Below are 21,609 nucleotides of genomic sequence, written 5' to 3'. Positions count from 1 at the left end.
CTACAAGAATTTGGACGCTCGAAAAATTACTCTTCATGGAACTTGAAGATGTAATATCAAAAAGAAATTTTGATATGACACTATTTTGCAGTTGACGAAAATTCCTGGACAGCCTATTATAAGTTTCACCCTTTTTTGGGCCCAATACACCGGATGAATACCACTGCAAATTGACCTGATATTTGTTCAAGGCAAAGCACGTGGTGGAATATAGCAGTTATAAGCGGACTAATAAGAATTTATAGGTTAAAACGTACGTACAATGTAACCAATAGTCTTTTTCGCTTCCATCTCAGGCACTTCGTTTGTCCCAAAGTTCAAGACAAACGGCCACGGTTGGCGAAATTGTCAATCTTATGGCAATCGACTCACAACGATTGGAGGAGGCGGGTGTCATGATCCACATGGCTTGGTCAGCGCCACCCATAATTATGGTTTCTTTGATCATGGTTTACTTGCAAATGGGATGGTCCGCACTGGCTGGCTTCGGTCTAGCTGTACTTCTGATTCCCATTAATGTCGCGGTGGCCAGCAAGGCGAAAATGTACCAAGTAAGCTTTAAGTATTTTAAAGTAATCTTATCAGAAAAACCACTCGTGTTTAGTACCCCTCTGTTGAACCGCCACGGAACCTAGTGAATAGTATGCTCTTTAACAGTAACAAACGAATCATGAAATGATGAACGTTGGTGTGGCTAAGACCATCTACCAGCAGTGCTGTAAACCTCAGTAACCTTCACCTGAGCGAAACCACTTCCTGTTTCGGTGCTGAAATAGTCATAACCACGCTGCACCCTGAAATGTTTCTTATGCGCGTGTTAGAATCACCAACGAAATTTAGTAATCCGTGTCGAAGTTGGATGGACCGTATTCCTTTGCTATAAATAGACAAAATCGAATGTGACTGCAACTAAATTTCATGACCATTTGGTTTCCCAAACCACAACTAGCGTTTGGTATACTGTTCAGCGAAGACGTAAAGTTAGAAATCGTAGATTGTTATCGCCTGACGTGTTGCTTAACCAACCTGCGCTCGTTTAGAATGGACCACGTCGAATTCACTGCTGCTGATACCGTTCATAACAACTGTTCACAACAACGTTAACATAAAACATGACGCAAATGATCGTTTTACTGCACGAACCAGTGCGAAATCTGACAAGTATGTCAGACACAATCATCGGATTCCTCCATCCTGCGACCGTCATTCAACTTCAATGGACAAATGGTTCTCTTTCCGTATTGAAAATCATACACTTTTACGTGAAACTATAAGCGGCCTAAATTTTGCCTATTTTAATTAAACTACACTGAAACATGAGGCGGCCTGGTGCAGCACATTCAGTTGCCTAAGAACATCATAAACGAGAGATTCAGCTGGGTTCCAGGTGAGTCTCTCGAAAGAACCGAATTAGTTTGCAGATGAGTGTATATTCGCTAATTTCGTGCAATTTGGTTTCAAGTAGAACATAAGGTTGACGGAAACCCGGGGGACTGCGCCTACCTGATGAGCCCCAAGGAGGGCGAAACCGGTCGTGGACTGTCGATGTATTTTCAGCAACCTTATGAGTAGTACATTACAAACATACGGTCAGTTCATGGAAGTCAATTTAAGCTGACATGGTTTGTTTTGAATAGCGCGATGCCACCCGCGTGGTTCGTGGTATCTTCTGAAAAATTAACCTAATTCGGTTTTTTCGGAATCCGAACTCGGTGACGTCGTATGTTTGTTTTATTTCAACCGGAAGTATAACCAATGCCCCTCATGTTACCTCCATTGCGTTAAAGCGAACATGACACAATTTGGTCACGTGGAATGACGTTTATCACGTGAACTTAGTCTGTAGACGTACTTGGAGGTTTTACACCTAGCTTCCTACTCAGTAATAATTAAATTCATTTACATAAACGACTGCTTGTACAATGCAGTCCAACGTGAATACTTTACTCGTGACCAACAAAATCTTCAATTTCACCTAGAACGTGTTAGCATATTTCCCCGCTGTTTCGCGAATTATGCCCCCTGACATACTGTAGATAGAACTTCTCTGTTACATCCCAATTACTTTGTCAGATAGATGAAGTTGGCCGCGTGGCTGGTGTTGAAGTATTTGAACATGGAGTCGATTTCGTTAGTCTTAGTCGTTAGCTAGAGTTTAATAACCAAACAAAACAACATTGCTGAGCGGTGTTCTGTTTTACGCGATACAGCAGGTTGATCATCCTCCTCCTCCTCATCATCATCATCATTATCATCATCATTATCATCATCGTCATCATCGATGATCATAATCATCGGGCATTACTGACTTTCTGTGTCCACCACACTTCACGGTCGGCTCGCACGCTCACTTTCACTTGACTTCTGATGATTTATCAGATCAAGTTGTGTTCTGAGCTGCCTGGGATAGTTCTCGGAGATTTAATTAGTGCCATCGTTCAGTCTGGTATCCAGTGCTTGGGTGATCCTGGTGGTGCTATGGCACAGCCAAGATTCTCAGTACTATGCAAAGAGGTGGCGATCTCGTCCCATTATGATTGAGGGGAGCATTTGGAAGAGACTCTAGTAAGTTCGCCAACATCCGGATCTCAGTTGCCAATGATTTTTTCGCACCTAGGAAAACGTAGGGAGAAGCCATCCCGGACTAGCGCGTGGTCGAAATCCACAAATTTGTTTCAAGACGACCGGTAGTCAGTTACTGATCCGCACTATCGGTAACTGGTGGCGATGTGATCGATTTGAGTTTTGCGACCGGTACGCCGTTGGGGGACCCCATGTGGCCAGACGAATTCGGCTATTTCGGGAGTTAGTACTGCATAAAACAGCCCACGATCAGTGCACAGCAGAAGCAGTAGTTCACCATTGTCCGTACGTACCTATTCCAATCCATATTAACCTTCTAATGGAGTTTCAGATACGTCAAGCTTGCCAATTTCGCCTTCATATCTTCGAAAACCACCACAACTTCTGAGCTTTCGGCTCGCTGCAACGTGGCATTCAGGGCGTCAGGGCCGCTTTCAGTTGGGATGTAAACGGACACGATAAACAGACAGCGATCAATTTCTTCATTTGAGACTTTTTCACAGACGTTGCAAGATGAACCGCACAGAGACGACCATCAACAGGTATCTAGTCAAGCAAGGATGCTACTGCGAGGTGATTCAGGACGATACCAATCCATGCACATCCCATCGCTGCAGACTCTGGATCTCCAGAAGTGCGCAGCCGGAAGAGAGTGGAGACTGATGAGGCGGTTAACCCACTCATTTTGCTTGCATCTTGAACTCTTGTTTCTTAAACAGCACAAATCAGTGACAAGCGAGTCCAGTGTGAGAGCAACACCAGCTTGTTGCCCTGCTTGCTTCCAAGTGCGGACACTGAAGATGGTCAGATACACTGGGTGTCGAGGCCTGAAGATTGATTTTGAAATACTGGAGGATTTCGGCGCCATGTGGGGAGCAGATGTTGCATGCAAAACCGATGCGAGACGAACGGAGTCATCAATTTTAAGTTCTGGACCTACAAGGAGAGAGTTATTAATTAGGCGGGGAAAGGGGGTTGAAGAAGCATGTGAAAGTGGAAGAAGGTGGGCGTCAGTAATAACCCGTTTTCGCTTACCAGCCCTGCTTTTTGCAGCGTGTAAGGCGAACCGGCTGAAGGCACTACGCGACGGCCGATATGGCAATAGAGTGCTGTTAATTGTGTCATGGTTGTACTTGGTCTGGAATACTGTCAGAGCGCCCACACCTCGACAGGAGGACACCGTCATACCACTATAAGTTCCAGTCTTTTCCTGACGGACACAGCAGGTTCATGCTTTGGTTTCCATCCATGTCAAATGGCGGTGCAGTGGGAACGCGAGTTCTTAGACATGTGTTCGCTTGGTTCAATGCATTCCGATGGTTCCTCGTGTGAAGCAAAAAACACTTAAATCTCTTGACATCTAGATCCCCTCACGTTTGTTAACACATATTAGGACAGAAAGGCCAGCATCAAAGCGTTTATAGGTCAAGGTTACAGATATAAACGTTGTTAAAAAGGTCGTACAGAAACTAACATGGTATGTCCATCCCATGACGTAACACACACAGCGGCACATATTTGGGTTCTAAAGAACACCTTTTAACTGGTAAAGTGAGCATAAAGCACTAATTTGTACTTCCAGTGAAGAAGTTTCCTTCAACCCTCTTTGGATGGTCTGCTTGCCGTTCCTAACCTCACCAGATTGGCTGAAACATCTGTTCTGGTCTTTGTATGCAACTGATCCCCTTGACCTGTAAATACTTCTCTTTTAGAAGCGCAGCGTGATCTAAAAATCGAAAAATACAGCCAGCTGATTTTCTTAGAAATAAGAATGTAAACTATTGTGCAACAATAACTTCCTTTACTAGCACAGAAAACCAGGCATATTCTCCAGTTTGATTGTCAAAACGTGTTTGGGATTGTGAGCTTAGTATAGAGGAAGAGTAGTTTTTAAAATAATGACCAGAAAGGGTTCCATCAACCGAAGATGAGCTTTAGGGGTAATACTGTTTTCACTAAAAGTCAGACTAGACAGTTTTACGAAGCCATGGTTTTGCTTTTATAGAGATCTGAGAATTAGTTCTCTTCCTCCAGCAATGACCACTTGGTACCCTGGATGACATTTATATATGAATTCAGGGAACCACAGTCAGCCAGTTTTGATATTTTGCTTCAAATTCAATGAATGCCATGGTCCGTGATTTTAATGCCTGTCCACTGATTTATTTGGTTTGAACTATTCAGATACAGTTAATGATGGTCAAAGATGATCGCATCAAATTACTGAATCAGACTTTTGTTGGAATCAAAGTTCTCAAGATGTACGCCTGGGAACTGGCGTTTCAAGATCGAATAACAAAGCTGCGAGACAAAGAGGTCAACTTAATTCGAAAAATGGCTTATCTGCGCTCAGTGAATTCGGTCACTGCATTTTGTGCACCAATTCTCGTAAGTTCGAAGCTTTTGCCACTAGTGTGGTTTACCCATTATATCGAGAGTTTTGGTTCCGTTCGCCTTTAAAATTTAACGTATTTAATAAGCTTCTCACCTTCAAAATGAAAACGTTGATGTGAACGCAGTCCAGTTAACTATTTAAGCAGTTCTTCAACTGCGCATCGGCAGTAAACGGTGAAGTGTCAGTGGAGTCAAGATACATGTTCTAGGTTACTCGACATGGCATCAGCTTTGACTTCATTCCAAAATTTTCGTACTGAACTGCGCTTTCTCAACATTTTGGAGTAAAAAATTGGTGGATTCCATATGCCGCCTCTGTGAGATGAATTGTCCGCAATTTGACACCTCCAAACGGATAAGAATTTAGAACACATCAAGTGTGATTCATATAGAAAATATCTATCTAAAAGAATCGTAAAAAAGATTCTTCAAAGCTTCACGTGATCTTCATCTTGCTTTGGTTGCGGCTTTCTGAGATAGAACTGCTGACTGCCCCCAATTATGTTGATTTTGCTGGTTTTTTATTCAAACTATCCAGATGTCCGCTAAAACTTTCAAGTACCTTCGATTTTTTAATAGTTTAATCCTGGGCTCCTCTCCTTATCTCAGACTTATCTTTCTTCCAACTGCATGCTTCCGTCTACAAAAGCTGACATAATAATTCTTTACCGAAGCAATATTCTCTTGTGCCAATAATATTCGGAGAAATATTTTTCAAGAAGAAAGTCTCCCTTCAAGCTTTACGTCTATACTCTCCAACGGCTTATCAGTTTTTGTGTTTAAATTCATGTGTGGGTACACATCAAAGAGAACACTTGTCTTGAACGAGCCAACTGCCCAATTCTCTTTTGGAAACTTCTCATCTGAGACCAGCTTGAAAATCAGTTTCTAAGTATCTTTGCTGAGTTCTGTCACTTACACATAGGTCAAATGACCGAGGAACTAACAGACGATTTAATATCCTATGATCAACACCAGTTAGTTACTGTGCAAGTCTGTAGGCCCATCCATTTCTGATTAGTATGTTTGACGCTAGAAATAGCGCTTGAAACAATATTCGGACCCATTGAACGAATCGCACATTGAGAAGCATTATGCCAGTACGCCCAGCTAATAGAAACAATGGAACAATGTATGACCTTTGGCAAAATGTAAGGTACATAAACTATCCCGCTAGCATTGACAGTCTCCCTGAACAGTCAAATGATCACTCTGAATAAATATAAGGCCTCAACCTGACAAATTTGTTTGACCGTTTACTAACAACATGAGCAATGAAGTAAAGAAAGTGGCTTTGGATTTTCCACTGGATGTAAACTTCTTTGGACGTAACCTACGGGCTATGGTTGGCTCACAAAGAGACGTTTGGGCTCCCGAACGGTGATAATTCATGCACGTGAAAAACCCTTGGAACCGATTGAGTAGTCATCGTTTTCGAAAAAGTTTGGTGACAATCGGTAGATTTATTGCTGGGCAACGTTTCGCTTTTGACAGAAAAGCTTCGTCAGGCCAAGTGACTAGGTTCCGAGGTTGGTCGAGATCTAAGGCGGAAGGAGAACCGATCAGCTGAGTCGAGCTAAATCTCTGTTGGGTGCCGGCCGAGAGATTTTAGTGTGTTAGAGTGGTTGAACAAGTGTTGGGTCTGTGGGAGAAACTACATTTGCTTGGGTCCAGCCTAGGCTCTAATTCTTCTGGTTCGGTTCATTTGATGGTCCCTCTTGAACGTCGTTTGAACGTTCTGTCCGTCTGTGTGGATGAGCTAGTGCTAGATAGTTGTGTGTGACCTACAATCTCGACCAAACTCGGAACCTAGTCACTTGGCCTGACGAAGCTTTTCTGTCAAAAGCGAAACGTTGCCCAGCAATAAATCTACCGACTGTCACCAAACGTTTTCGAAAAAGGTTATCATTCATGTCTTGGATTCGCTGCTAACAGGTTAAACAAGCTGCACAGAAGACGGTAATGGTCGTTGGCTTGTTCGCCGAGCTGAGCAATTTGATTGCAAACGTTTCATCTCCAATCGAGGTGAAATCATCAGTGCGTTATTGGGAGCGTGGTGGTTAGCACAACCACTAACCTACCGCTACGCACCACTACGCTCCCCAGTAACCACCTATGATGTCACCTCAATTGATGATGAAACATTTGCAATCAAATTGCCCAGCCAACGACCATCTACACTAACTGAACCACCAACATTTTCCTCTATAGGAAAGACACAGAAGTCCCCTCAGGTTAATCATCATCTTTGTATTGGAACAATTGCGTAAACGGTCGATTTGATGTTTTGTTTTGTTTTGCCTACTTGAAAGCAATATTTGATTTGTGGAAATAGAGGTAATAACTGATGCCTCTTTAAGTAAAAATCTAAAGTGAAGGCTGCAACAATCCTTCGAAACGTTTTTAAGAATCGGCCACCAAGTTACCTCTAGTGAATTCTTTTCGGAAGAGTAGTAAATTATAAGAATACCAGTTTATAATTAATTCAACAAAATAAACTATTTTCAGTCGGAAAGTGTGGGTTTCATTGATCACCTGTGCCACTAAATAGCCAACTAAGAGCAAATGCTTGTTGTGAAACTCACTCTGAATTGAGTTGACGTTTCGTTTGCTTACTTGGTACCTGTAAAAGTCGGACAACACCCGCGAGCTGCTCACATAGTTCATCCGAATTTTTGCTAAAATTTTGCCTTTTAGCAATAATTAGTCTGTTTGTAGGCATGCACGTGATCTTGAAGAGTGAAACTGATTACTCAAATTTTCAGCTCACTTTCGGTCAAAGACGGTAAATGACTGTGTGGGAATAGTGGTCCAGCAAATTTCGTGGGCGCTGTCATTCATAGTCACATTTGTTTCTGAAGATCCTACATTTGGAAGATCTTCAGACATGTCGTTGATCACTTTAAGCTAACTGACACGGCAGGTTTGGTGAAAGCGTTGTGGCTTCCTACGTAAGAATTTGTTCTTGAGGCAAGGAATGAGGAAAGGCGTTTCATAGAATCAGAATAAAATTATGGGACTTTTGTCCATGTAGCCAAAACTCTTATCAGATGGTACGGAAGAATTCCTTGGGTGTTATTGCCACAAAATGTACAGAAGAGAGGAACAATGCATGAAAATAATTGCGATTAGTTCCTTACTGACTCCTGGTTCTCTGCGGTTGAAACGAGTTCAATGAAAACGTGCAATAAAGCATCCGAGAGTATCCATACCATGCTTGTCATAAGTTGGCCACGAGCAGGACCGCCATATGAATATTCACAAGAACCAATCATATTTTTACCTCCCTTAGTTTATATTCTGACAGATTCCCATATCCATACTTTCAAACGGTAACCTCTACTCTGATATACCAGACTTTTCCAACAGGCCTTTGGAAGTGATAGCCTTAAGTGAATACCCAGATTAGATCCATTTTACAATGGAAACCGCTGTAAAAATTAAAGCGAAGTTAAAGGCAATGTATGAGATAAGTAAAAAAAAACATATTCTGAGCCTTTAAAATACCCTGTGAATAATTTCACGTATGCTCCTTCTTTGGTATATATCAACACCGCTCTCACAAACAAGTAGTGCGATGGGCATATTCCCGCCACTTTAAGTGTTAACTGATACATTCACCACATACTACATCTGAAACTTTAGAGTATTGATATTTATACTAGCTTTACATAACTGGTGCATATTTGCACTTCAAATGAGTATTGCATGTGGTCCAGTGTCCTCAAAATCATTTTGAGTACAATGTGTCATTTGACCTTTGCTCTTTATGAATGCCGAGGAGCTCCTTACACAAATATGAATGTTTAGAAATCTTCGTGGAAATATTAGCTCCCTTCGAAAACCCAAGGTAAACTTAATTTGCTTGCACACAATTTCTCCTTTCTGTAGTGACACGTGGCTCTACCCTTTGTTCCAGATATCGTTGGCTACCTTTGGAGCATACGTTCTTTCGTCAGCGGACCATGTACTAGACGCCAGACAGGTGTTTGTTTCTCTCTCGTTGTTCAACATCATGGCCTTCCCGCTGGCCATGTTGCCCAATCTGGTAGCCGTAGTGGTTCAAGCCGTAATAGCTTTTAGGCGCATTCAAAAGTTTTTGCTGATGCCGGAACTCCAGTTTCAACAACGTGCACTCGAGTACACCGCTGCAGTCGAAAATCAACGCGATATTGAAGGTGGGCAACCGTATAAATCAACGTTTCTGTTTACGTCAGTATTACTGACAACTGTTCTGGTCTCTTCTGGTTGTTTAACCGTATGCGTTGTTGACTGTATAACGAATAATTTGCTAAGGACGAACATGAGAATCAGTAGACGAGATGTATTTGGCTATCTTTTTGGATGTCCCGCATTCATTCTTACTAAGAACAGTGTTAGAAACAAACAATACTGCGTACTGTTGTAAGAGCGCAGATTACTTTTGCGTAATGATATTGTACAGGGTACATATATTACAGGAAATCCTAGTCCCTTATATTCTTCCAAGAGCATGCTGTTAAAAAGAATATTGGATATCCTGAAGTCCACCAGGAGAAACTTTACTGCCGCAAGCAATCAAACCTACTGGGATGAAAAGCCGTTCTTTATTATTATTATTATTATTATTATTATTGCAGCTATCGCATAAGATGCCTTAGTTTATTGGGATGATATCGCAGTGGTGGCTGCAGTCAAGGACTGATGTAAGGCGTTAGAAAGTGATGAGCGTATACAAAATCAAGACAGGATAGAATATTTGACATTGCTGTCTAAAAGCGAAATAAATATATATTTTAGTCTCCCGTTTGTATAAGAAACGGTAGATTGTCCTGCTTTCAGTGTAATTTCTCCTTTCGCCAAATTTGGGCGTGCTTTTTTTCATATGTATGCAAGACCATGCCACAGAATAATTTATTTGTCAAATTTCTGTCTGTAAAACGAGAATCCTTTATTTTTGATTGATTATATCTTCCGGGCAATCATTTTAGCATGAACTCATTGTTCAAGAAACTCAACTTCGTTTCTTGGTACTGAGATAGTTTTTAAATTTTAAAGGGGATAATATCCTACCAGCCAAGCCACCGTACATCTAAGTATCAAAAGGCACTGCGCAGCTGCTTTTTCTTGGCGGAGGTTATCAGCAGTGCGCTTCGGTGAACTATAGAAAGATTCGGACCCGTAGTTCTTCGGCTAATAACAGGACGGTCAGCTCGAACGTGAACGGGATTTGTACCACCCATCCTTCGGTCACACAAGTCACAATACCTTGTTAAGAGTGTACCCATGCTATTTGGAATCTTTTTCATACACGAGCAGACTACTCACACTATGATGACAATGAGGATATTATGTAACTCCATGCATGTTTCGTCCTCCGTAGGAACTCAACACATTATGTAGTCCAGCCTGTGGCCTGACCATACTGGATCCGAAACTCCTTGCTGTATTGCGATGTCGTCATTGTCGTTAAGTAGCAAACTAATTGAGATGACCGCATATCGTCTCTCGCGTTGTCAAGTTAGAATGAAGGAAGAACAGAGAATATCAATAGGAAATATTCTTCTGATATCGGTCTTCATGACACCATATTTAGAATTTTCTTAAAATTCGAGCGACCGCCAAGGAGTTTGTTGGACTGCTTGAGGCTACCATCAACGCCAAGTAGCTTGACAGTGCCTTTTTAAGCTCAATGCGGTGATATCTTTCGTTAAAATTATTACCACTGACCAGTATTCACCAGTATTAGACACCGCTTAACCACCGCACCTCAGTAAGCAAGAATGCTCAGTGAAGCATCGAATGGAAAAATGTGGAGACGTAGTGCAAACAGTTATATTAACCTATAGAAAGTGGTCATCAGCGAGGTCCCTTTTCTTAAATTCGAGCGACCGCCAAGGAGTTTGTTGGACTGCTTGAGGCTACCATCAACGCCAAGTAGCTTGACAGTGCCTTTTTAAGCTCAATGCGGTGATATCTCTCGTTAAAATTATTACCACTGACCAGTATTCACCAGTATTAGACACCGCTTAACCACCGTACCTCAGTAAGCAAGAATGCTCAGTGAAGCATCGAATGGAAAAATGTGGAGACGTAGTGCAAACAGTTATATTAACCTATAGAAAGTGGTCATCAGCGAGGTCCCTACACCTCAAAACGGTTGTAAGATAAACGCCTCCAATCATTACCTCATAGTGGGACAATATTCGTGAGATCGACCCAATGTGGACCCCAACCAGAAAGGTACGGGAATCCCGAAACTTGACATCATATACTGATAGTAGCCGCCTTCATCTCGCGTTATCATGCTACGACCTGCTCCCTCATAAACTTTTCGCCAAAAAAGAGTCAATAGTGGACAAGTGCGGCTTATTGAGTAGACTTAGGTATCCACGAAAAACACGCCAGCGATCTAGACCCGATACTTTACTTGCTGCCTCGGCGATTGTGACTCCTCATAAAGTACCCACTTTATATCAAGCATGGTCAAATAAGCTCTGTTACACCGCAAAAGCACTGATGATCAAACGTTTGTATCGGTTCGATGTCTCCAGCTGGGACGGGCCAGATTCCACAGCCATATATCTGGACATCTCTTACGCTTACGTATACGCGGGTCTCCAGCCTCCATGAGATTTGTTTCTGGTGCCATAAATAATGCGTTTGTGAATGTTGCTTGTACCTTGATAATGCGCGATTATGTGACTTCTATCACGATACAGTTACAGATTATGAGGCGCTTCAGATAAGTGAATCGATTGGCAAACTCGAGGTTCTCTGCCTGACTTTTCACAGAAGCGAATGAAGACTCAAAAATCCCGAGGCGACAAGTAGAAGACTCACAGCGAAGCTGGAGCTACTATTTAGAACGATGAGTGTCAATCAATCAAACATCGTTGTCTGCATGGTCCAATTCAACCAGTCATGCTACCAAGCATCTCCATCACTTGAAATTTGAATTTCATTGTAATATTGAGGTTAACAGTGGTCACACTACTTGTAATATAATTTGTTGTGTACTCTTGAGCGACCACTGTGAGATAGGTGGCCCGATATTCCGGCTTATCTAATCACACCACGTTTAGAGTAACAATATGAGAATGATATGAGTTCCGTGGAGTGCGACGACATGAATTCCACCGTCGGCTGGTGCCACCTGCTTGAGGAATAGAAAGTATTGCACAGTAGCAGTATTGCAACACCTTTAAAAATTTCTCCTACAAATTTAAAAGGATCGGAGAGTCTTTTTAACTGTAAGGAGGATTCTCACTGTATAAAAATGCGAAATGATGAAACTGTTTTTCTTATGGGTTTTGCTAGCCTAGGGCAGGAGTATTGAAGTGTTTCGTTAAGTGCAGCTTTACGTAGTTTACATTATTTCGTATTACGTTTCGTGAGGTGCTGCGGATGTTTTTAGTGCAAGAAGAAGGTTCTTCCTCGGGGTTCCTCATGCAACTAGCAGATCCCTTTGTGTAATGATAAGTTCCTTCGTTCACGAACTGTATGATTATCTTTTTTAGGGAATTGAGGGTACTAATACATTGTTTTAGCTGCATCTCCCAATGCCCTTAACGGGAAAAAAGACACAGCGATACATGTTAGTTCCTGGTATTTTCATGAAACTAAATGTTTCCCTAGGAGGTGGTCAGTTAGCGTAGTAATAAATTAGCGCCTCGTATAACTGGAAGGCGTGGGGAAGAACAATTGGGTCATGCATTTTAACTGCATAAACCTAGTAAGGTGAGAATATGCACCATTGTAAAGCCTCCATGGAGTTTGAAACTTGATGTTTGATGACATAATCTAGAAAAGTACAATTTCCTGTTACCAGAACGAACTGTTAATTGCCAAAAATTTCGTCTTAACTACGGACTGATCGATTTTGATCAATTCTCACATTTTGCTTATATTTGTCGTCATCACATGTTCAGCCACCAGATTGCATCGTGCTGAGCCCCTATTGATTTATCATCGTTCCACTCTCACATGTGACTCCATTGGTCGTTGCATTTCGTTAGTTGTCTACCCGATCATGCATAACTGTTGTTTCCTATTGGTTATTCGGTGAAGAGCAAGTCCCAGCCAATTCCTGCCATTTTCCGATGTATATAACCGCATTATTTAGCGACAAAAAAGACCTGTTCCTGTGCTCGACTTTGGCTTCTTCCTTACGCAAGTTGACGGGTTACCTCCGGACGACACAACATTTCCCAAACATTGAAAGCATGTATGAATAACATTTCATGGTTGTTTATTTCCATTTATTGTCTTCAGTTTTCTTCTGTTCCTCTCGAGACGAGAAAATGCTATCAGTGTTTATTTTATGTCTAAACTGAAGCGATCTTCCACGATAGAATGAACTGACAACTACGACATCGAACACAGATTTGGTGGTTCTGTTTTGTGCCTTCTCATTCTGCCTACGCAATTTGGGTTGTAGATTGAGCTACCATGTAGTTTTCTCTCCCTGAGCATTTTTGAAGTAAATTACTCAGAACACTTCCGAAGACAAGTCTATATTCATTCCACGCCTTTAGGATCTTGCTTCATCCGTCCAAGTAATCTTGTTTTCCAGAACCGGCAATTTTTGTCTCCGAAGCGACATTCGGTTGGGACAGCGAAACCGTAATTTTCAACAAGTAAGCAGTCATCTTTGGATTTTTGGCTCTGCGATCAGTTATCATTACGCTCGCCAAACATAATAGTTATCAACTTTATCTCAAATAGTGTCCCTTGCTAAACCCTCTCCAGCATTACTCGAAATTTTAGGTAGGAGCACACCTTTTCACGCATTGCACCACATATTACACCGCTTGAGGCCAGGTGAATTCTTGGCATTTACCAAATTGCTGGATTAATGAGCGGCTCCCAATCACTTGCTTCGTCACATTGGAAAAACCATCCGGCTTCAGCGTCGCTGTGCAGCTCCACGAACTTATCTTTGGCCTAATGCTAACCGTTTTTTAGGGAGAAATTAAACCAACCCTTGTAGAAGACAGCTCTTGGCGTTTCTGATCGAGTTGATAAAATTAAAAACTAATGCGCGGATTAGCTTGTTTACCCATTTTGAAGCAAAACTGCAGAACTCATGACAAAAATCAACTTACGGATTGTTATTTACAAAGTGTACCAAATCCGGCACTTTTTCTTAACCCTGTGATTACGAAACTCGTCGACCACAATATCACCGCTAGCTACTCGCAGTATATTTTTCTCACTCATCCAAAATCGATGTCCAATATTTTCACCCAGTACGTAGTTGGATTGCTTCAACTGCTTCACTAAGAACGTCCATAGTTGTGAGTCGTAAGATCACATTTACCCAAAATCGGTTGTGGCGTGCGCGCGTATTACGCTAAGTACGGTGCAGCTTGCGCTAACTGCATCCTAAAGTGGCCTTACTGAGCGCCGTTTCTGGCTTCACAGTGAACACCAAACCGTCATATAGGATTAGGCTCTTTGCTATTATGTGGTATGCACCACGGATCTCAGTGAATACCTCCCATATAGTATGCCAGATTGTTAGCAGCACACTTGCCAAATTAGATGCTTTCCGTTGCTTATTCATCAGCTTCGTGTTTCTACGTCTCATCTCGGATAGTCCTTTACGGGATAACAGTACGTATCGTAGATGTGGTTCTTTGTTGAACTACATGTTGGACAATTATCTCACTAATGAATAATAGTCAGGAAGATGTGTCTGATTAAACATCAGCCTTTGAGGAAGATATGGTAACGGGACAAAAATTTCTAATTCATCTGGACAATTATCTCACTACTGAATAATGGTCAGGAAGATGTGTCTGATTGAAAATCAGCCTTTGAGAAAGATCTGGTAACGGGACAAAAATTTCTAATTCATCACCAGTAATTACAGCACAATGCGTGCGATGTTTAATGAGACAGAAAATGACGTTGGAAATAAGGGTACTGGTGCAACGGTGATACTACTTATGGGGGCATGCGAGTAGTATGTTTTCTCATAAACCCGCTTTGCGCCTCTTGAAAAGTGAGATCTATTACGGACTTTGTGGAGGCTCTTTGTAGCATTCGCTTGGATTTGAGCAACAGTCAATAAATATCCGGGAAAGTTCAGGAAGACGCGTTCAAAGAGAAGATGGATATTCAGTTTTTGTAAACAAGATGCATATGAGACTTTTACTTCCCTGTCCGATAGTCTGTAACTATTCAGCTGGCATTTTCTGGTAAATAACTCCGCAGCAAAAACCTTCTTCCTTTCATTGGCAGTTGTACATATGGAGGTGAAAAATATACAACCCTCTATATTTTTAATGGATATAAGTATTCTAAAAATTGGCGGATTTCTGGAAACCAGTATCCGTAAAGTCTAAATAGTACCTTGGTTCAAACGGTGTTCCAACAATCGGTTCCCAAATCCTTACAGTTAACACATAACTGTGTATTGTCTGCTTTGTCAAGTTTGAACATCAGCCTTTCGAAAGGGAGCTTCAATGTTATTATTGGAGCGGTCGGGGCTGGCAAATCGTCGCTGATATCCGCGATCTTGGGAGAATTGTATCGCTACCGAGGGATTGTCAGAACACATGTAAGTTTAGTCGTATTGTAACCTCATGAATGTCGTATTACTGTGAGGAAGCCGCTTGATTAACAATATGTTGCAACGTGTTTCGCGCTTTGATGGAACTTTATTGTTTGTACGTATCAGATTGGGTCGACGGAGCCCTCATCAAAACACCAAGAAATAACGTACACCAATCGCCAAATGACCACTCTTTAAATCTATAGTGTGCATTGAATTGGTCACTTGTTTTGGTGTAACACCCAATGACCAGTTTAGTTGTGGCCCAACAAAACTCTGCCCTTTTGCTTGCCTTAAATTACACATTGTAGAGCCCCAAACACCAGGTTAAACACTTAGTGGGTGATATCAGTGTAACCTTATTATCTGACTAGCCTCTAGATATAATGACACCACAACAAACTAATGACTGGCACAGTGTTTCTATTCACAATCGATCCTAGTATTTGTTGCGTGTGTCCTAATGCAATAAACCAGTCAAGATTGATTGGCACTCTTGGGTGATAGACTAGTTTACTTTTTTCGCAATGGACCGGCATATTGTACGTGGTTTCTAAGTGATGTCCAGTGAACAACCAAAGCATCTATTGTTCCTGCATAATGGCAAGATACGTCTGTAAAATCCACGGTCTCCCCGTCCGTTATCACTTTTCCGGCAGCATTTGTGAATGCAGTCGAATAAACGGAATTTCATTCTATATTCGAATGTCTAGGGGAATACTTGGGTTAGCTCGCAGTATCATTTGTTGAAGCATAATCTCATAGCACAGCTCACAATACGTGCATACTTCTCTTGGGATATTTGACATCGGAAATTTCCCCGAGCCTGGATCCAATATGATAATTAATTCGAATTCAAATTGTAATCGTAAAAATTTCGGAATAACAGTATCCCGTTGATAAACTGATTTCTCACAGTAGATTCATAACGAAAGAATTGTACTGGACCTATTCTAAAAGTGACCTCCGTCTGGAGTATGGCACTCTAATGTACTTTGTGCAAGCTATTCGTGCAAAAATAGGGTACAAACCGATGAGAGTATAAAGAACTGTAAGTCCTCCCCAGCTACGAGCGACTAAATAAGAAGAGCCCATATTTTGCTCACTTTGTCACCTTCTTACTATGAGACCCCTTACTGTTTCCGACTTGTAATAATGTAGAGTAATGAGCGTTCCTAAAATCATATTTTTATATGGCCTTCTTTGTAGGGCTCAATAGCTTATGTGCCTCAACAAGCCTGGTGTCTGAACACAACAGTGCAAGAGAACATTCTATTTGGTCAACTAATGGATCGCCCGTTTTACGAGAAAGTTCTACGATGCTGTTGCCTCACTGATGACTTGGAGCAGTTCCCGAATGGGGATCTCACGGAGATAGGAGAACGGGTGAGTGGCGGAAATTTCAGCCATTTCCTTGCATGTCGTCCAAATAATTACTACCACCTGGATGTTCACTTGTTTTATACAAGCGAGAGATGGAGAATCGTGGCAAGCTTATTGGACATAGATTTGTTGGCACCATCCGTTACTGGACAATGTGCATTGGGGTTTGCAAATAATGGTCACACTTTTGGGCGCATGTTTGCTACAAAACAACGGCGGACCTGATACTTTACTGACTCTTTAATACAGGCACTTTAGAGAACCACCGCTCTGAAGCCCGACTAAGGTTGTTTTTGGCGTTTTGGTGTTTAGCTCTGTACCCAAGTGGTCGAGAATTCAAGGGATATTGTCGGACGGTTATTGATTCCTAACTTAATCTCAACCGTTATAACTATAGTCAGAGCTTTCTACAAATTTATAGGCACGGTTCATGTCGAAGAGGATTGAAGAAATTGTCTTTGTTGCAGACTCACATGCTTCGTTCTTACTATACTGAAATTACATTCAAACTGTTTCATTTCATATAACTCTACTTAAATAGTCCACCGGTGGTCTGTTGATTAAGCCTTCCAAGAATGTACTGAATGCGTATTTGTCTTTTGTTTCTAAAGGGAATAAACCTTTCAGGTGGACAGAAACAGCGGATAAGCCTTGCTCGAGCAGTATACCAGAAAGCCGATATCTATCTCCTTGATGACCCTTTGTCTGCTGTTGACGCACATGTGGCAAACGCTCTTTTCAGTCAGGTGATTGGACCACAAGGTTTACTGAACCAGACTACGCGTCTTCTTGTCACCCACAGACTAATCAACTTGGCACAAGCTGATCAAATTTTTACAATTTGTCGATCCAGTATATCCAGAGTGGCGTTTGGAGACTTAGGAATTCGTCAGGACAGTCCTGCCTATCAGACAATCGAGTCGAGTGGCGATTCCGGTTTGGGTTTTGCCACCGAGAGTTATATTGGCGAAAGTGGAACTCTGGCGGAACTGATGGGACATAATGGACCATTTGCTGCGTACATGCGACAGTACCTTGCGGAGCATCAAGACGCCGGAGAAGGTGAGCCACTGGTGGGGACGTTAGATTGAGAGTTGTTTTTTATTCGACAGGTTATTATTTGATTGCAGATTACTTTCATTTGGTTACAACTTTTACGAGACTGAAAACGTTATGACTTCAATGACGGCCCATTGACCTGACCGGAGTTCCGTAATTTCAGTAAAGTTTGACTTATTGGAAGAAAGCTAGATTGATTTCATCCGCTTGATCATAGTGCCTTGTGGTTGAGCTGTAAATATCGGATGTGATGCCAAAATATCTCTAGGTATCTGAGGTTTTATCGGAAACATTCTTATTTGCCTTCGAAATTCACCATGGTAAGTGACAACAGTGGTTCACGAATCAGACACCACACACATATAATATAATATCTCACCAGTTTTGCCGGTTGTTCTCAAACTGAGAACTTTAAAATGTTTTTACCGGGCTCTCAACCATCTTTCATTCTTTATTACTTTCATTTCAAAACTACAGAACAAGAAATCCCTCAGAAACGATATGAAACCGATGAAAATGGAGATTTTGGAACGTGCTTGGTGCAGCCGGATCAACTTAGCTTGCACGACTGCGAAAGTTTGGCCGCCTCATCAGAATTCACTTCCCAACAAGATACAGAACTGAACAGATTGCTGTCAGGTCGGCTGGTTGTCCAAGAACACGAAGAAACCGGAAGGGTGTGTTTGATTACTATAGAAGTGCTGCAAAACATTTGTTTCATATACCTCCATCTGACCGCATAAAATTTACTTTTGAGTCTTTTGTACAATCCAAGTCAAACCTCTATCGCACCACTATGTAGTTCTGAGTTCCCTAATACTGTCATAGCAAGATTAAAACTTAACTCACTAGTTTCATGACTCGACTGTGGTTGTCCAAATTTAAGGCCTTGCCAGTTTAGCAAAATACACTCATATGCAAACCAATTTGGTTTTACGGGAGGCTCATCTGGAACCCAACTGAATCTTTCGTTTTTTATGAAACTTGAGGAGGCATTGTGCTTGAAAACATCGTAAACGAGAGATTCAGCTGGGTTGCCGATGAGTCTTCCGCAAAACCAAATTGGTTTTTAGATGAGTATATTTCGCTGATTTTGTGCAATTTGTGTACAAGGAGAACATAAGGTCGACGGAAACTCGGGAACTGCACGTACCTGCTGAGTTTCAAGAGAGGCGACACCGGTCGTGGGCTGTCTGAAAGTTTTTAGCAACCTTATGAGTAGGGTCCTACTATCTTTGATGAGACACAGCCCTGAGTAGAGTATACCAGCCATGATATCTTCCACGACCTAACCCGCTCCAGTGGACGACAATTTGACCAACTCCCAGTCCTGGGTCAAAGCGACTCTTATATGCATTTGAGAGTTCGTTTTGATTCACGCTCGTTGCCCTGTTATCAATGAAATCCCACGACATTTATTTAGTATTGTTTATTCACTAGACCACGGAATGTCCTTGAGATTATTCAAATCAGTCTAATATTGAACTTAGGTATCGTCTCGTGAGTGAAGTCAAGCTATGCTTGAAAGCAGAAAGCCGATGGTCACTGTACTGCTGTTTCATCCTTATTATGAATGCAGTGCACAGTTAACAGGGAATCTCAAGTTTTTGACCTTCAGACTGATAGTTTGACCAGTCAAACTTTTGATCACAAATGATTGGTCAGGAATGTGATTAACTCGCGAGTACACAGGATATAGTGCCATTCATTCTTCAATCATAGAATCGATATCATGTGACCAATTGTCGACTGACTCCTACAGTGACGTTTTCTCAAATGGAAGGTTCACCCATCGTGTGACATCCTTCCTCTGAGTTAATATTACATTGTTGGTAGTGTGAGGAGATTTGAAAACTTCCAGTCAAGTTTTCTTCCTGTAACTGAAGCCAGTCTCTGCTGATATATGCCAATCTATTTCGTGCATCAGTTTTCACTAACTCTGTTGGCCACCTATGTTACTCACCCAAATCTGCTCATTCAATAGTACCGCAAGTTTTCAATCATTTTGTTCATATTTGTGCTCCAACTCAAAGCCCCGCAATCACAATATCCCTGTTTACTCCCACATCAACCGCTGAGCAAGTTCACCAAGTAACAGCTGAATTTGGAAGGCTATTTGAACTTATATGATCTCATGTTCGAAGGAGGTGCTATCAGACGGTAACTGCTGAGGGAATAGGTTGAATGCACAAACACTAGCAAGCTGACCGGGTCATCTTTTATGTTCAGGGCTTCTGTAACTGTCAGCGGTCCACTCTTGGGCCCTCTGAATAAGTTACTCCTTTATCTGGAGTTAAAGCCACTGCAGTCCTGGTAAATATGCGATACATCCAGAAGCAATGTGAGCTGACGTATTTGATGTCCTTCATTCGGATATATAGCTGACCTCAAGTGATCAGTAACTACCACATTCAGGTTTTTGGTTATGAACGATAAATACTTATTGGAGACGCGGTTGTCCAAGTATTCCATAGCCAGCCTACTGTAGCGATGTCAATGTAGAACAATGTGTTCCCTTTGACAGCAACCGCCGTCAATAATTCAACTTAACCGCCTGAAAAAATCCACTATCTAATGGATGGGACGTACATGATGTTTCATGTGGTAAAAATGTATAACAGTGCAAATCCTTCGAAATCCATGATTGGTCGACAGTTATTCAGGAAAGAAAACCCTATCTCTTTTTAACAAGAAATCGAGTAGTTGATCCGTGTAGCCTTGCTTTGTTATTTGTGTTTTCCTCTAACTCGCTTTTACGGTATCGTGAAAGAAGTCAGGCAAGGCCGCGTTCACTAGAGTAGTGATCATAAGATGGGTGGGGTCAACAGCCCAAGGTTGCGATATCCGGGTACAACTACATGGTCCTGCCAAACTACCGTTACAACAAGTGTTATTTGTTTTTTACTTTTTTGTATCACTCGATTCCATTTGTCGGCGACCATTGAAGAGCTTACGTGCTACTGGCTGCTCATAATTTGTACCACTGAAACCACTTGAAATCCCTGTATGTTTAACAGACGTTGTGCACTATTGATACCGCAGTGATACGGACTGACGTGTATGTTGGATACAGAGTCGAAGGACATCGTAAATGGAGATAGCAGTCATTCATTTGTCAAGAAAGATTAGTTTGCACATGTTTTATCACAAACCCATGGAAGTTCAGCGGGAGGCACCTTGTTTACCCGATTAAAGCCATCGTACTGATTGTTTATCAAACACTTCAACCACAGGCTTGCATACGAAACTCATGTCAAAGTGGTGTCCGTAAAATCAGCCAAACTAGTACCACGGCCAGTCTCTATACCACAAACCTGGACCTCGCGACGTTGACACTGTTATGTTCATGAAACTGGACCTCGCGACGTTGACACTGTTATGTGGACGAAGAATAGATCGGGATCTTGGCCTCTGCTATAACCACACGCCCCATTTCAAGACAGTGGAAGGAAACTGACACCGTGATCCTCAGGATTCTGCCGGCAATAAATAGCGCTCGGTTTAAGGCAGATAGAATGATGACATAGTGTGGTTGCACAAATGGTGTTTTTGAGCTTAATTGAGAATACCGAGCCTTCAAATTGGACCCCATGTACTCGAAATGTGTGACCTGTTGGACTGGAGCTTGTGCATCAATCCTGCGTGCCTCT

At 41.9% G+C, this 21,609-nt stretch overlaps 1 protein-coding gene across 1 annotated transcript in view; it reads left to right on the top strand.

The window, feature by feature from the left end:
- The window catches only part of T265_13503 (hypothetical protein), a gene marked incomplete at both ends in the record, with an annotated part of 55,992 nt that overhangs the window by 11,820 nt on the left and 22,563 nt on the right, over positions 1-21,609 (top strand). Inside the window, 8 exons of the mRNA XM_009169150.1 lie at positions 297-551; positions 4,768-4,971; positions 8,897-9,155; positions 13,532-13,595; positions 15,397-15,523; positions 16,727-17,041; positions 17,512-17,962; positions 18,437-18,636. Of these exons, the coding sequence (XP_009167414.1) occupies positions 297-551; positions 4,768-4,971; positions 8,897-9,155; positions 13,532-13,595; positions 15,397-15,523; positions 16,727-17,041; positions 17,512-17,962; positions 18,437-18,636 (1,875 nt within the window). The remainder of the gene's footprint in view (positions 1-296; positions 552-4,767; positions 4,972-8,896; positions 9,156-13,531; positions 13,596-15,396; positions 15,524-16,726; positions 17,042-17,511; positions 17,963-18,436; positions 18,637-21,609) is intronic.

This window comes from Opisthorchis viverrini (assembly GCF_000715545.1).
Source record: "Opisthorchis viverrini unplaced genomic scaffold opera_v5_72, whole genome shotgun sequence".
Lineage (NCBI taxonomy): Eukaryota > Metazoa > Platyhelminthes > Trematoda > Opisthorchiida > Opisthorchiidae > Opisthorchis > Opisthorchis viverrini.
Note: the sequence above shows the minus strand (reverse complement) of the source record. Positions and strands in the feature narration are given on the sequence as shown.